This window comes from Sceloporus occidentalis, unplaced genomic scaffold (genome assembly GCF_023333645.1).
Source record: "Sceloporus occidentalis isolate IW3139 unplaced genomic scaffold, rSceOcc1.0.p SCAF_199, whole genome shotgun sequence".
Taxonomy (NCBI): Eukaryota; Metazoa; Chordata; class Lepidosauria; order Squamata; family Phrynosomatidae; genus Sceloporus; species Sceloporus occidentalis.
In genome coordinates, this window is record NW_028317179.1 from 10232 (window position 1) to 25919 (window position 15688).

General features: G+C 48.6%; 1 protein-coding gene across 1 annotated transcript; it reads left to right on the forward strand.

Annotated features, from left to right (window-relative positions):
• The first annotated feature begins 746 nt into the window (after positions 1–746).
• Positions 747–14470, forward strand: LOC149278143 (atypical kinase COQ8A, mitochondrial-like). The gene is made up of 14 exons (XM_089502250.1): positions 747–923; positions 1022–1414; positions 2890–2956; positions 4201–4281; positions 8150–8272; positions 10580–10665; positions 10735–10875; positions 10991–11072; positions 11245–11338; positions 11455–11596; positions 13008–13115; positions 13400–13465; positions 13602–13688; positions 14180–14470. The coding sequence occupies exons 1-14, from the start codon at positions 747–749 to the stop codon at positions 14468–14470; spliced, it is 1938 nt and encodes a 645-aa protein (XP_089358376.1).
• Positions 14471–15688: the final 1218 nt, after the last annotated feature.

The following is a 15688-nucleotide window of genomic DNA, read 5'->3' on the forward strand; positions in this document are numbered from 1 at the left end:
TTTGAGAATTGGTACTTCTACACAGGTTTTTATCGAAAGTATTCTGGTTTGCCCCTAGCACTTCCAAATGGGACATATGGGGGGGTCAAAAAGGACTAGGGGCAGGGGTACTAGTTACTAGTTTGTTTTAATTGGGTGTTTTTGCTGTCACTTTGTGCACCAAGTGAAAGGTAGTAATAAAATTTTCGGCACCTTATGAGGGGTGGGGGGGGGTCTTGTTACATTTATTTATGGAGCGTCAGCGGATGAACTGATGACAATAAGATTAACGCAGGAGGAAGAAAGCCCTGCGCTTGCAAGTCTACAATCTCCACGACTCTTGCTGTGTGTTTGTGTTAGTGGGGAGAGGGTGTGAGTGTGTTTGTTGTGTTAGTGGGGAGAGGGTGTGAGTGTGTTTGTTGTGCTAGTGGGGAGAGGGTGTGAGTGTTCGGTGTTTTGTATCGGGGAATGTACAATCTGTTGTCGAGAGGGTTGTGTCCTATAAGGCTCTATGTGCCTGATGTCCTCTATAGGAGGATGCAATGACTTCAGGATATTTAAAGGGACGCTCCAGCTGTCATGTTAATGCATATAATGGCTGCTGTCCCTTTAAATTTAGAACTTACTACATCCCTGGTGCTCATTACTTAAGTTTGCCCGTTCCCGTTATGCCTTCTGACTTTCCAGTGATGGACCTCGTGGGTCCAGCTCAGAGTAGTGTCTGACCGGTGTTGCCTCCCCGCAGGTGTGGCTAGCAGTTACCAATCATGGCTGCCGATGCAATCAAGGTGATGCGAGGGCTGGCCAAGCTCAGCAAGGCCATACTGGAGGTGCAGACGGGACAGCTGCGCCAGGCGGTGGTTGGCGGAGATGCCCCTGCCTTCGCGAAGAGCTGGCAGGTGGCGGTGGAGGAACGTTTCAGCGCGGCTATGGGAAAAATGCAGGTGAGGCTACCGTTTTTTGTTTTTTTTTTTCTTTTCTTCTAAAACTAAGTCAATTTGATGATTTTGAGGCGGAGGTGACTGCTGATATCCCTCTCCAGGAACTTGGCAAGCAGCAGGAGAACATCGCTGGGCAAGATGTTACTATGGAGTACAACTTTCCGGGGCCGGCCTCGGAGATTGCCGGCATGGAGTATTCCCCGTCTTCCAGCCAAAGCAGCGATGTCTACCAAACGGAAGCGGAATCAGGGATCCGGAATACAGACAACGCCCAGGGCCAAGCGGACTATTCCTTCCGACCCGACCGGTCGTCCCCGGTGGAAAGCGGGGCTTTATTTGGAAGCGTTAAGGACAGCGCTGGTGCTTTCGGAGCTTCAGGCCAAAGAAGGACCTTCCACCAGGACCACTCGTCGGTGACCGGCCTGACGGCAGAGGACATCGAGAAAGCCAGGGAGGCCAAGAATAACCCAGAGCACAAACCTCACAAACAGGTGGTGAGTACCTTTTATTCACTAAACTAACTAACTAACTAGTCATTATGTAGCTCAGCCTCTCTTGCAAGCATCTCCAGGGTTAACTTTCAGGGGCCGGGGGCTCCCAGGTCCTAGCCGCGTTCAGCCGGCCGTATTGCTTAGCTGTTATTTATTTTGTGTCTGAGCTCGGGTCGCTCTGTAGCTAAACCCCTCTACGTGCGATGAAGATCGCGCTGTCTGTAAAGCACGGTGAGTCTTTGGAAGGCTCGCCTGCCGTGTGCCGGTCTGCACGTCCGCTGGCCACATCGCCTCCGTCTGCGGCGTTAGACATCGGGGAGACGTGAATCAGCTCTCGCGTATGAAGGTGCCCCAGCCTCCCTCGGATTAACCTGCCAAAAACATCTCCAGCCCCAACGTCGCTAATCCCGTTGGAATTCTTTTAAACATCGCAATTAAATATGAATAACGCAAGTTTATAAGGTGTGATTGGAGAGTATTTTATACCCCCCCCAATATGTGTTATTTACCCAATTATAAACATATTATACACATTTTAGAGCAGTAGAACCCTGCGATACCCTCATACCCAGCAAACATTCTGACCTCCCTAGAAAAGAGGGGCATCAGGGGAGGAAAAAATGGGCAGAGGATTTAAATCCCGAGGAGGGACTGTCCTTTATCTACAGGGACACTTGGGAGGTAAACCTATAATAAGGATCTGTACTGGGGTAATAAGACGATATCTGTCTCTTGTATCTGCTTTGTTGGCGTGAATCTCGTTAGCGTGGGGTTATGTAGGGGACGTTCCGTGTGCGATTAACCCCGTGCTGTCCGTGCTACAGAAGAGCAGCTTTTATTAAAGTTCATGGGAGGCAACCGGGGGGGATACGGCCTCCGGCAAAGGCTATGCTATTTATATAATGATTTTGTCCCGATAGTAAAATGCTGGTCCAATAAAAAATAAAATAAATGCCCCCCCCCCCCACACCTTCTGCTCATTTCTCCCTAAAGTTGTTGGAGCCAGTAGGGCGTGTGCAGCTTGATGGGGAGGAATAATCAAATACCAAATAGATAATATGGCATACAGAAAACATGTATTACCTTGCCTCCCTGGCTGCAGTGATTTGAATATTTTGGGTCAGGGCCAAAACATTGTGTGTTTAATTAATCATTCCACGCATTTCCTTATCCTCGCCAGACCTATATGGGGGCAACAGGGGGAGATGTTGCGCAATAGGAATTCACCACCACTCTGGCTGTTAAATTTCCCTTTTTTTTTTCTTTTTTTTTTTTTTTTAACATATAATTTCAGCCCCCCCCTGCCGGCTGATGCTTCTACCAGAAAAATTAGAAAAATAACAAAATAAAGGAATTCCATTCATGCTTTTACACAGGGAAAATATACAGATCCATACTGATTTCTGGTAAAGGTTTCTCATGGCTATCTGTTTTTCAGCGTGATTGATTGGGTGCTGATGTAACCTCATGTCTTTCAGCTCAGCGAACGTGCGCGCGAGAGGAAAGTCCCCGTGACCCGAATCGGAAGACTGGCCAACTTCGGAGGTAACTCCTGATTAGTAGCCGTTTCATCTAGGAACAAAACCTCAAATTCTCCGAGTCATACGGAGATCGCATGCACCGGATCCCCGCGGGCCGAGTAACCAGAGCTCGCCGGACAATCGCGTCTTTGTTTAAATGCTGCCGTTCTGTGACTGCGGCTGTGTCTGTAGGAACCAAACTTTTTTTCATTTATTATATATATATATATATAAAACATCCAAAAATAGTTACCGGCACTCCAGGGACTTCTACTTATATATATATATATAATTCTTTTTTTTTTTTTTTTTTTTTATTTCTGCTATTAAATCACATCCCATGTATTTGGATTTTTGGTGGGATTTATCAGGAAAGTGTTCACGTGGATTATAACAGCGCTGCTTTATTTATGCTAATGGATACATTGTATCCGTAACCCTTTCTCTATAATGCGATATTCCTACACTGTGTTCTGTGAGAGTCATACGGCCTGGCGGGGGGGGGGGGGGGCATTTTGGGCAGGCTGAGGGTGTTGCAGGGGCAGTAGCGATGTAGGGTTAGTTAAGCGAGAGATCTCGTTCTGGCAGATCGTCCGCAGTGTTAGCTCGCTGGCGTGTTAGGAGTTAAGTTTTGGACACATCGATGATGTTTTGCGTTCTGGTTTCTGATTCTCTGGCTGATCATTAATTAATGGCGCTTTTGTTTGCGGCCGGTTTTACTGTCCGGGTTCCAGGATTTAATTACTCTGTTTTTCTCATTAAGGATTGTTAAGCTGTTCTATGTTCTTTCAGCGTTCGCTCGCATCATCGCTCTGCAGCGGCCGTGTGAATTCAATGATATCGCCTTATTAAAGGGCTCCTCTGCTTGGTGGGGTTTAAGTTAACGCTGGGGTTTTCATAAAGCGGCCGGATGGGGTACGGAGCGGATTATTGTGATCTTGGCTACTTTTTTCTTTATATGCAAATGTCAAGTTGCAAGTAAGCGACAACGGTTGATGTCATCGGCTCTCGGGGGTCCTTAAACAAAAGAATTTAGGTTTCCCAGATAATTGAAACCAACCGGCCCCCGTTTGGTCACCCGTTGTGCTGTAAAGACTCAAACCTTAATCAGCCGTTGGTCTCGTCCTAGATTCAGGAGCCGTATGCCTAACCCATGCATGTGTAATTCCCCTTGCTGTATTAACCTCTACCACTTCTGCTGAGCTGCTGTTCTACTTATCTACCACCCTCTCATTAAAGTAAAACTGGATGTAAATTTTCTTAATGCAGGTCTGGCTGTTGGTCTGGGGATCGGCGCGTTGGCCGAAGTTGCGAAGAAAAGCCTGAGCCTAAAGTCGGAGAACGCCGATGGTAAGTGACCTCTCGTGAGCGGCTATGCATCCTGCCTTGTGATTGGTTGGTCAGGAGATTATAGAACACTCACAATTATATAGCACCATCATATTCTGCGCCAGATGCCACTTGATTCACATTACAGGAGGGTCACAGTGGATGAACGTGGCCTTTAATCTTGCTGTGGCCCCTAGACAGACAGCAGCCTGTTGGGAAATCCCGATGCGTTCTTACTTTGCAGAGATTCGCATCCAAACGTAAAATGTATTGTAGCTTAGAAAACGGTTTGTGGCAGAAACGGAGGCCATCGTTAAGGTGTCCAGCGTCTCAGGGGTGATAAAGGGCCATTGGAGCACAGGAGTGATGGGAGTGATAAAGGGCCATTGGGGCACAGGAGTGATGGGAGTAATAAAGGGCCATTGGGGCACAGGAGTGATGGGAGTGATAAAGGGCCATTGGGGCACAGGAGTGATGGGAGTTATAAAGGGCCGTTGGAACACAGGAGTGATGGGAGTGATAAAGGGCCGTTGGAACACAGGAGTGATGGGAGTGATAAAGGGCCGTTGGAACACAGGAGTGATGGGAGTGATAAAGGGCCGTTGGAGCACAGGAGTGATGGGAGTGATAAAGGGCCATTGGGGCACAGGAGTGATGGGAGTAATAAAGGGCCATTGGAACACAGGAGTGATAAAGGGCCGTTGGAACACAGGAGTGATGGGAGTGATAAAGGGCCGTTGGAACACAGGAGTGATGGGAGTGATAAAGGGTCTCTGTACGCCTATGAAGAGATTCCATTAAAAATCAGCCTTTCCCTGCTACAATAGTAATTTGGAACATTAACTCCGTTAAAACCAGGTATAGAGGAGTTATTTTGTTACAATGAGCATCACAATTGCCTTCCTGCCATGTATTAATTCCCCGGGTAGTCTGAGGACGCCGGTAAAAGTTTAAAACCAACATTTGATTCTCTCTTGCTACCCGAGTTGCCGGGGCACAGATTTTAAGGATCCTTTTTAGGTCTCTCTCCCAAGCCAAGCTCCCCAAACTACGCTTGCTTTATGTTTCCAGGTCTGGTTTACCTTTATATAGCGCCAACAGCTTCCGTAGCGCTGTTACAATAGGAGACAGTGGAAATACTTAAACAATTTAAAATGACAATAAGATTAACAAACGTTAAGACCTACTGGGACAGAAGGAGAAGAGGAAGCCCTGAGCTCGTGAGCTTACAATCTACTTCAGGGCTTAAGGGGCTTTTAAAGTTTGCCGTAAATCTACTTTAAAACCTTTCTCGTCTGGGGATTTTTTTGTTAAGTCATCACATTTCCCTTTCTTGGACCGCGCGGCAGATTCCTAACTCCGTTACAGAGTAACCCTCGAAGAAACCTCACGAGGTTGCGCAATCTTTGGTGTTTTCGTGGTTTTCTTGCCAATTTTCCCTGCCCCGGCCACTCCTTACGGCTGACATTATAAATGCTGCCGCTTGATCGCTCGCTCTCTCCGTCGCCGGGTTAAATCCCTTGTTTTCCGTCGTTTTCTATGGATGCCCCACCTTCCTGCGCAGGAAGAGGAGGAAAGGAGCTGCAGAAAGCTGTGTTTTATAAATAAATATAGAAATAAAATAGTAACTTTAATAATAATTTGAGGGATAAGATAGTTGGGAGTTGGTCTGAACCTGTGTGGCATTTCTCTTAAAGGAACAGACCTCTGGGTTAATGTGCAATTCCCTGACAGCCAATCACTCTGAGCTCATGCCAGGTTTGTGATGTCAGCGCTGCGGACTATGATGGCGCTATGAATCGATAAGAAAACGGACAGATTATGTTTGTATAAATGAAGGGTGTCACAAAGTGCTGCTGCCCCCTCCGAGCTATATGTAACTATAGTATACGCACATGCTTGTGTATGTCTGGTAGGAGATGCCATTAAAGCCTCGTGCCCCCTGAACACTTTACTGCCTCCCCGTTTTAACCCTTGGCACTATTTTGTTGACGTCCAGGGAGTTGATTTGGCCCCCGCCTCGTCGCTGTGTGTTTAGGGAGCGACTTGTTGCCTCCGTAACTTTGAATCACCTTTGAAAGGGGGGGGGGGGGTTGGCGGCTGGTGCAGCGGGGCTGTATTCATTAAACTCACGCAATGCCCGTTTTTTGGCACAAACAGAGGCTCGGTATTTGGCACCCGGGTCCTTACCTGGCACCTCCTCGCACTTTAAAGGGTAAACATCGTAAAACATTCCAGTAAGCTTTGTAGCATTGACCTGCGCCCTCTCGGGTGTATAAAGCTCCGTCCCTTATATCAGTGGGGCAGATCTATAGTTGGGGTAAATAATTTGCACAGAGAATGAGGTTTTATGGAGCCGTCCTTGTGTCCTGCGAGTCTAGTAGATGAGGGGGAGAGGCGGGAGGGCATTTATATTATACACTAAATGTTTATTGTAAGGTAACCGGGCCATCGTGTGCTTTAATGTTGAGGCCTGCAGGGCCCCTTTAAGGACCCCCCTATATATCCAGGAGTTCCAGGGTTAATCGGAAACTCATTCTTCACGAGCCTAGTTAGAAGCGGGGTCTCTGCTAAAAGGGTTAACGGATCAGATACCGCTTGCTTTGAGCCTTTAATTACCCGATACATCGGTCTTTAACCCTTCTGGGGAGATACAACGTAACGGACGGACCCCGTAGAGCATCGTTGTTTTTGTGCGTTCTAGTGAATACGCCATCTAGATTGTAAGCTCCTGTGCGCAGGGCCCTTCTCGCCTGTTTCTGTCACATTGTGATATACTACGTATGTCCTAACTAATAATAATAATTAATAATACGCTCCGGGGCGGATACTCGCTATCGTTTATGAATGCCGCTAATATATTTGGTCGGTTGCTATCCGGTCGTCGTGTGCGTAAATAGAAACCCTCCGCGATCTCGGAATAAATCTATATCCCCCCCCCGGTGCGGCCCCCGCGTTCAGGATTGATGGCTATTAATGAGATCTGATTTTGTTCGGGTCGCCCTCATTGCTATTTTTATTTTGGTTTTAGTTTTATGACTTCGCGGCGGGGGGAATTTTCGTCACGTTTTCTGCTGCCGCAGCGACTTGTTTATTAACAAATATAACGACTCCGGTTACAAATGTCACCCCTGCTGTCATCGGGGGGGGGGGGGGTGCGCATGTTGTGGAAATATCTGTAAAGTACTTTGTGCTACTTCCAGCAGATCGGCCCCCATCCGGCCCCCGTCTAGTCGCCCGTTTCTCCCGCTGTAAAGACTCAAACCTTAATCAGTTGTTGGTCTCGTCTTGGATTCAGGAGCCGTATGTCTATCCCATGCGTGTTTAAATCCCCTCACTGTATTACCCTCTACCACTTCTGCTGGGAGGCTGTTCCACTTATCTACCACCCTCTCAGTAAAGTGAAACTCTCTTCCATTCCATCTGATCCTCTTGTTTTACCGTTTCTCCATCTTTCACCATCAGACACGTGATAAGAGATTTAGCCGAGTATCTGCTTCCGCCAGCCACGTTATTACTCGATTCCGCAGCCCAGACGGACGTTCTAATAAACTCCTTTTTACCACCCAGAGAAAAGCCTTTATGAGCCGCTTGCTATTGCATCTGTTACGTGACGCCATTAATCTCTAGATTGTAAGCCCTGCGGGCCAAACCCTCTTTACCCAATGTCTAGTTTTGTCAGAGCGTTTAAATGTGTGTGCGTATATAAACATTATCATTTAATTTTATTACATCTTTCATTATTTTAAATTATATTTTTTTGACATATTTAAGAAAAAAAATTAAAATGTCATAATGATACATATTTATAAAAAAAAAAATGTAAATTAATATATTACTGATTATTTGCTTTTTCCGTTGAGAATTTGTATTTTTTGGCTGTTTTTAGGTAAGAAATCCGTTATGGATTCCAGCCCCTTCCTGTCGGAAGCGAATGCAGAGAGGATAGTGAGGACTCTGTGCAAGGTCCGGGGGGCCGCTCTGAAACTGGGCCAGATGCTGAGCATTCAAGGTAGGCCTGAGACGCCCGCTCCTAACAGCCCCGGCGCCGTGTTATTACGCATGCGCAGCGGCGTGCTGATCTCTTGCGGCATACATGGGTTAGAACGTCCAAAGGGCCCGCCCACTCAGCGTCATGTGACGTGCTAGTAATGCAATGTTTTTTTGGTGGATAAAATTACTAATCTAGGCAAAAATCTTTGGGCGTCTAAAATACTGAATGTTGGATTCGCATTAAAGATGGTGTTCCACTCAAATTGCGATCTCCGCAACAGCCTTTCTGGGCCTGGTTTAACCCCTTGGCAGCCCACATGCAAGTGATCTGCCTAGTGCTGACTGCGTGATGGGAGTTGCTGTTCTGAGGCACATGCAGGGCTGCTGTTTAGCGAAACCCCGACAACCCCCCCCCCCCCCTTTCTGCCTCTGTGCTTCGTCGGAGGTTGTGGCTGCCGGCTGCCCATTGACGAGTCTCTCAGCGGCGCACATGCTGTACCCTGCAGGAATGCGCAGACTACTCCGGCTAAAGTGTTATCGCCAACCAGAGCCTCATAATCGCTGCTCTCCAGCAGAGCAAAGTGACCTCCCGCGCGCTTTATTTTTATATTTCCTCCCCGGGTGATTGTGCATCGCTGTCCCAGTGAATGCAAACAAAGCTTTAAGGTGGTGTCACAAAGTAGAACCTGCCGGCAGATCGGCGCCATCTGCCTATCCCATGCATGTTTAAATATTAGCCTCTACCACCTCTGCTGGGTGACTGTTTCATTTATCTGCCACAAATACCCTTGGCAGCGTTTAAATATCATCTCCTCTCATTGGAACATGAAGATCTATTGGTAGAGTTTTCTCACTTTAGCCTCGGCTCGCTGAGTAAAGTCACAGATGTGCACGAGGGGTTAACACCAGGAGTCTTGTGCCTTTTAATCTTCGGCCATGCGCGGCCGCAGGCATCCGTATCTTTCCATAGCCGTGGGGAGGAGGCTGCTAGTTCTGTGTTCTAAATACACCCCGGGCTAAACATTGCCGGTATTAACCAGAGCGCAGGGACTTCTGGGTAAGATTTATGCCGGCTACAAAGGGCTCGTTGATGTGAGCGCGGGGCGGCGGATCCCTGTCGGGTTGCTTCACCGTGACGGTTTGTTGCCCAACAAAAATCCATGTTGGGGTTGATACGGCCAAAAAAGTGACTCTGCTTTGTGTTCCGATAATGATGATTTTGTTTTAATGTAACTTTTATTCTGTGTTCTAAACAGAATTCCCAGGCGCGTCTCTTAACCCCTTAAGGACAATGGGCGGTCCCTAAACCCATTGAAAACAATGCATTTTGAGCCCGTACATGTATGGGCTTTGTCATTAAGAGGTTAAAGTTGCCGTCCCACTTCCACAAAGCACTCACTCGGCTCCCCGAACTAATAAACCTTCGCAGATCCGTTCATCGCATTAATACAAGCCTCTCTGTGTCGCATGATAATTACCGTATTGGCTCGAATATAGGCCGCACTTTTTCCCCCCCACTTTAAGTCTTTAAAGTGGGGGTGGGGCCTATATTCGGGGTCTAGCGGAATGCGGTTACGGGCGCCGGGCAGGCAGCGGGGTTAGGATACAGATCCCCCGCAGCGGTGCAGGGGACCCGCATCCTACTCCCCGATACGCTCAGACAGCCTCCCCTGCCAGCACTTCCCACGGGGGGGGGGTAGGGGGACGGGTGCCGGGAGATTTTTAAAGCACATCTTGCAGACGTGCCGGCAGCGGAGGTTGTTTCTGCTTGCATCGCCGCTGCCGGTGAACGTCTGCGCGAATAATCTTCCTTGCCGGTACTTCCCACGGCAGAAGTGTTGTGTAGCTGTCCCCCGCCGGCCCCGCAAGACCCCGTGGAGTCTGCACCGGTAAGTCTGGTGGAAGCAGGGACATCTTGGGGACAGAGTCGCAGCATATTTTTGGGGGGGGGGGGGAATAGAGTGGCAGCATATCGCGGGGGGGGGGGGCCAGAGCCAGAAACTTTTTTTCATTAAAAAAAGCACCTAACTTTTAGGGTGCGGCCTATGTTGGGGTGCAGCTTATATCCGAGCCAATACGGTAAGTGTTCCCAGCAAAAAATGTATAAATGAGGCGGAGTTAACATTATTTTTATAATTTTTTTTTTATTATTTCGGGTCTGGGTGTTGGTCGGCACCACCAATGATGTTTCTAATGCTGCGCTTGGTTTGAAATTTTTTTAAATCTGGTCGTTTTGCACCTTATTCACTAAACCCAGCGTCGGCTGGGTACGTATAAAGGGCCGTTCGGCGTATATATTAACCATTTAACCCCTAAATTCTTTCAGACGATGCGTTCATCAACCCGCAGCTGCAGAAGGTGTTTGAGCGAGTGCGTCAGAGCGCGGACTTCATGCCCATAAAGCAGATGATGGTGAGTATGAGAGGTCGCTCGTCTCTCGTACTCGTGGCCCTCGGGTTCTAACGCGTCCGTTTATTGCAGAAAACGTTAAATGCGGATCTGGGCCCCAACTGGAGGGAGAAGCTGGAGTTCTTCGAGGAGCGGCCGTTTGCCGCGGCGTCCATCGGCCAGGTACACCTGGCCCGGCTCAAAGACGGCAGAGAGGTGGCCATGAAAATCCAGGTGCGTCTGAACTCTCGGTTACCGTGCCGACAATATGCGGGACACGCGTGTCGCCAACGTGGAACCGGAAAGGGCTTCTTTGTTGACTTCTCCGGCTTTTTCTCTTTTATTGTAGTATCCCGGAGTAGCTCAGAGCATCAACAGCGACGTGAACAACCTCATGACGGTTCTGAATATGAGCAACGCTCTTCCTGAAGGTACAGCTCTCGTCGTTTTTTTTTGTTTTTTTTTTTTGTTTTTTTTTTTTTGTCCCGATTTCCTGCATTTGGCCCCCAGGTCCTGGCGCTGCTGCCTGGTAGTCCTGCGCTGCTTGTACGGTGGCCCCCGGCAGCTTGCGACGTGTCGGCTAATAGCGTCCCTGTTTCCTAGGTCTGTTTCCCGAGCATCTGATTGAAGTCCTGAGCAGGGAGCTGGCCCTGGAGTGCGATTACAAGCGCGAAGCTGCATGCGCTAAAAGATTCAAGTACGTGTTTTGGTTTTTTGGGGGGCGCTGAAGCCGTTGTATATCCGTACCTGGTGAACAGGTGTGTTAACGGAGGGCGTTTCTCGCGGGTCCCTCACCCTCTCGCCCCCCCACAGGGAGCTGCTGAACGACCACCCGTTCTTCTACGTCCCGGCCGTGGTGGACGAGCTGTGCAGCGCGCACGTCCTCACCACCGAGCTGGTCTCCGGCTTCCCTCTGGATCAGGCGGAGGATCTCAACCAGGAAACGCGCAATGAGGTTATATATTATTTGCTTTGTGTAACTCCATCGTACTCTCCGGTAGGACACGCAACGCACACGTCTGTAAAGCCACACATGTTACCGTTCCCAATGCTTTGAAAACATAACTCCTAGCGCCGGGGTGACGCTGGTTGAATCATCTCTTTTGTAATGTGTATTCCGATCCCGTCTGTGTGCACGCGCGTGCCGACCGCAGACCGGGCAGTAGTTGGATAATAATGATGGGGGGGTCTGGGGCATTTTGGGTACCGAGATTGTCTATGTTGGTAGACCAAGTTGCTTTTGGAACATAGCATATACTGTGTCCCATTCAGCGAGGGTTTCAGGGGAGACTTCCTGGGGCGGGCGGTGGTACCGGTTAGGGCACGGTCTGCTGAATAAGGAGGCACCTGCTGAAATCGGACAACGGCCGTGTGTTGTGAATACTTCAGGTAGCGATGGGTGCTCGGTTCAGTGGCGTGGCTACCAACCCGTTTTTATGTTCTGGGTGCTGATAAGGAGCCGATTAATACTTGTAAGCAGCAGGGCCGGTTCCTCCATGATTTTGACCTTATTTTTTGCTTTTGATATGTCGTTCCGCTGACCTTCAGCCGCTCTCGGAGTGCGGGGAACGTGGCAGTTGTCCGACACATCCAAGTTACAGCTGGTGTCCTGGACCTGCGCCACACGCTGCCTTCGCTCGGCGTAACCGTTCAAAAATAACCTCCCAGCGCTTTCTATGCGGTACAAGGGTCTCGGAAAGTTACCGGCCATAAACAAGTGGGGGGGGGAGGGGGGGTCTGTAAGACGGGGCTGGATACGCCGAGAACCGTGCGGATCAACTGGATTCCTGATTTCAACAAAGATTAATTTATGTTTATGAGCTTAATTGCTAATCCTCCTATATAGAGGCATGTCTTGTGGACATGGTGTGTGTGCATGCGCGCATTCGCACTCTAAGGGTACCCAATACAATATATACTGGGGTTTGGGGTTAACACCAAAAGCCTGAGTTCTGGCCATATTAATATTTATAAAGCCCCTTGGTAGATTATAGACCCCCCCCCCCCCGGGGCGATTATATTGGTTCCGTATTCTGCAAGGTTCCGTTTATTTAAATATCTCCGGTTCCGTCCGATATATGCTGCGCTGGTTTTGGGTCATCTGGGTCTCTGATCAGCTCTGATGCTGCCAAAAAGTCCCAAAAACACCCAACGGTCTTGTGTTTCCCTTCGTGGCAGTCACTAGATTACCGGAATGATCCATCTCCCCGTCTCGCTCCACTAAGTGAATAATCCCCTTTTATCCGGACCGCATCGTTCTCCATTTGGTTTTGTGTTGGGTGCTCGATTTTCACAATAACAGAATTAATTGGGCGCGTTCTCGGCGTTCTCGGTGTTCTCCTGACGTTCTAATTGCTGTCTCGCAGATCTGCTCCAACATCCTCCTCTTGTGTCTACGGGAATTGTTCGAGTTCCGCTTCATGCAGACCGACCCCAACTGGTCCAACTTCTTCTATGACCCCCAGCTGAAGAAGGTAACGATATTCAGTACTCTCAGCCGACCGTCCGCGGCGGGTAGAGGCCGGCAGCAGCTGGGCTGCGCATGACTACTCCTCCCGCGTCTCCTTCACTGGATACCGGTTCGGCCCCCAGGCCCCAAACTTGATCGTTTTTAGATTTTCACAGATCTGAGCCCAAAACTTCCTTGCCTGGAAAGGGATTTAAACAAAATACAATACAACGGCTCTGTTTGTTCTAGAACCCTGAGGCAGACCCGTTTCCAAGGCTCTCTGATTATTCCTCCCCTTGGTCTTTTTAGGTGGCCTTATTGGACTTCGGCGCAACGAGAGGCTTTGATGAGCAGTTCACAGACCTGTATATAGAGGTGAGAGGCGGACTATCCGGTGACCGGTGAATAATAATATCACTGACACCCCCCCCCCCCTCGCATGACATCATGGTGTCACTCAGCACTTAGGCTCCGCCCAGTGAACGGCGTGCTGTAAATTTCTTTCCCGCAGATAATCAAGGCGGCCGCTGACAAAGACAGAGAGACGCTCTTAAGGAAGTCCGTGGAGATGAAGTTTCTCACCGGCTATGAATCCAAGGTGAATAATTTTCTGTATTTGTTCCCGTCTACAGTCCTGCCGCTGCGAGCATGTCGAGTGCTATTAACGGAAACCTCCAGAAAACTAAATAATAGGAAACGTGGGGACTTTCTCTTGACTGGCAACGCTTTGGTGTCTGTTTACTAAAGGGAGAGTTGTGGTTTTTAACTTTCTTATTCATTATGAAGGGCCAACACAGACTTGTTTCTCCAACAAGAAGGGCTGAGCTGGCCCTGTATAATGCATACTTTAATAGGTGAGGAGACCGCTTTACCTATACATTATGCAAGGTCGCCCCGTCTCGTCGTGGAGTTGGCCCTTCATAATATGGAGTCAACTCTCCCATGGATCGCTCTGTTATAAAGCACCCTCCCTGGCAGACGTTGTTTGCCCGACGGCCATGCTTGCTGGAGATGCCGATTACTATAACGGGTACAATTAACCCCTCACATGCACAATATCTATATGTCTGTTTTATGTGCCCCCCCCAGACGATGGAGAACGCCCACTTGGATGCCGTTTTGATCCTGGGCGAGGCTTTCTGTTCCGACACGCCGTTTGACTTTGGCTCTCAGAGCACCACCGAGCGGATCCACCGGCTGATCCCGGTCATGTTAAAGCACCGGCTCATCCCGCCGCCGGAGGAAACCTATTCCCTGCACCGCAAGATGGGGGGGTCCTTCCTGATCTGCTCCAAGCTGAAGGCGAGCATCCCCTGCAAGGACATGTTTGAGGAGACCTACAGGAATTACTGGAACGGAAGGGAGGACAAAAGAAAATAAGCGGTCTGATGGCTGCCGGTCCTACTCCCTCCTGTCCACAAACCCTAAAGAAAAGGTGTTTTTAAAAACTCTGCGGCAGGAAGCGCGAGCCTCGCTGGTGAAGAAAATACCCCTTTTTTTTTTTTTTTTCTGGTTTGTTACCCCCCCTCCCCCCAAGTGACTTTTCTTTCAGCTGGAGGGCTAAACGGACAGGACTGTAAGTGAAATCGTAAGTGAAACCCGGGGGGTCCTTGGAAGTTCTGAAGACTGTAAAACTGGTTGAAATCCGTACAAATCAGGAAAAATTAAATCTTCCATAAGGAAAAAGATTGTACCGGAGAGACAATTCTACGGAAAGATGGAAGCTCTAGAAATGATTTCCCCGTAAGCTGCCGCCGCGATGTAATCTTGCTTCATGTGCTCTTCTTCCCCCCCCCCCCCCCCCCCGTTTTTCTCCCCTTGTTTTCTTGCTATTAGGTAAAATGGAATGCTTTTTGTACTGTGAAACGGAATTTGTAATGAATTACCAAACTAATGGCGGTGGGTCCTAGAATAAAGTGCGTAATAAACAATTAAGAGATCTTTGGTTTGGAAGCAAGAATGCTTTAATGTCGCTTTATTAAGAGAGCGTCACTACTTACTCCTGCTTTAACTAAGAAGCTCTTCCTGATGGACCCAGCGGCAGACCCTTTCCGGAACGGATGATCATCATCTGGGGTCTAATTGGTCCTTTTTTAAACGCAGCCATTATTCTACAGGGCCGGGATCATGTGACCAGTAAAAAGTTTGGTTCCAAAAATACTTTAAATGACTATAATCCATTCTCTCCGCTGGCCCTGTACATTAATACAAGGAGAGCGTTCTGCTCGCTCTATGGAGCCATTCTTTGTTGGCTCTTCCATGTTAGGGCGCCATATTGGTTTTTAGTGCTTGGTGGTAGGCGCTGCTTTGGGTGTAATAATGGATTCAGGTTTAGATACTCTTGTGTTTGGGCATCTATAATGCGGACCACGTGCCGCGTTGGTTAGCAGTCTGACTTAAGGCACTCAAAATCGCTCCTTCATGGTAACGCGTGCTTCCAGAAAGAACCCCCAGTCACGGCTATGCTGCCATTCCAATCAGCGGCGCGTAGTATAGATGGTATTGATTTTTGACAGCTCGGCTGCAGTAGGTTAAGTGTTTTTTTTTTTGTTTTTTTTTTTATTTGCATAAAACAGGCTTATGGTAGAATTATATGGT

What these genes read in the sequence shown, in the direction of transcription:
- LOC149278143 (XM_089502250.1), top strand. Translation starts at nt 747, where the DNA reads ATGGCTGCCGATGCAATCAAGGTGATGCGAGGGCTGGCCAAGCTCAGC. An exon ending in AAAGTCGGAGAACGCCGATG is followed by an intron (nt 4,282 to 8,149) that starts GTAAGTGACCTC and finishes GGCTGTTTTTAG; the next exon opens with GTAAGAAATCCGTTATGGAT. An exon ending in CCAGATGCTGAGCATTCAAG is followed by an intron (nt 8,273 to 10,579) that starts GTAGGCCTGAGA and finishes AAATTCTTTCAG; the next exon opens with ACGATGCGTTCATCAACCCG.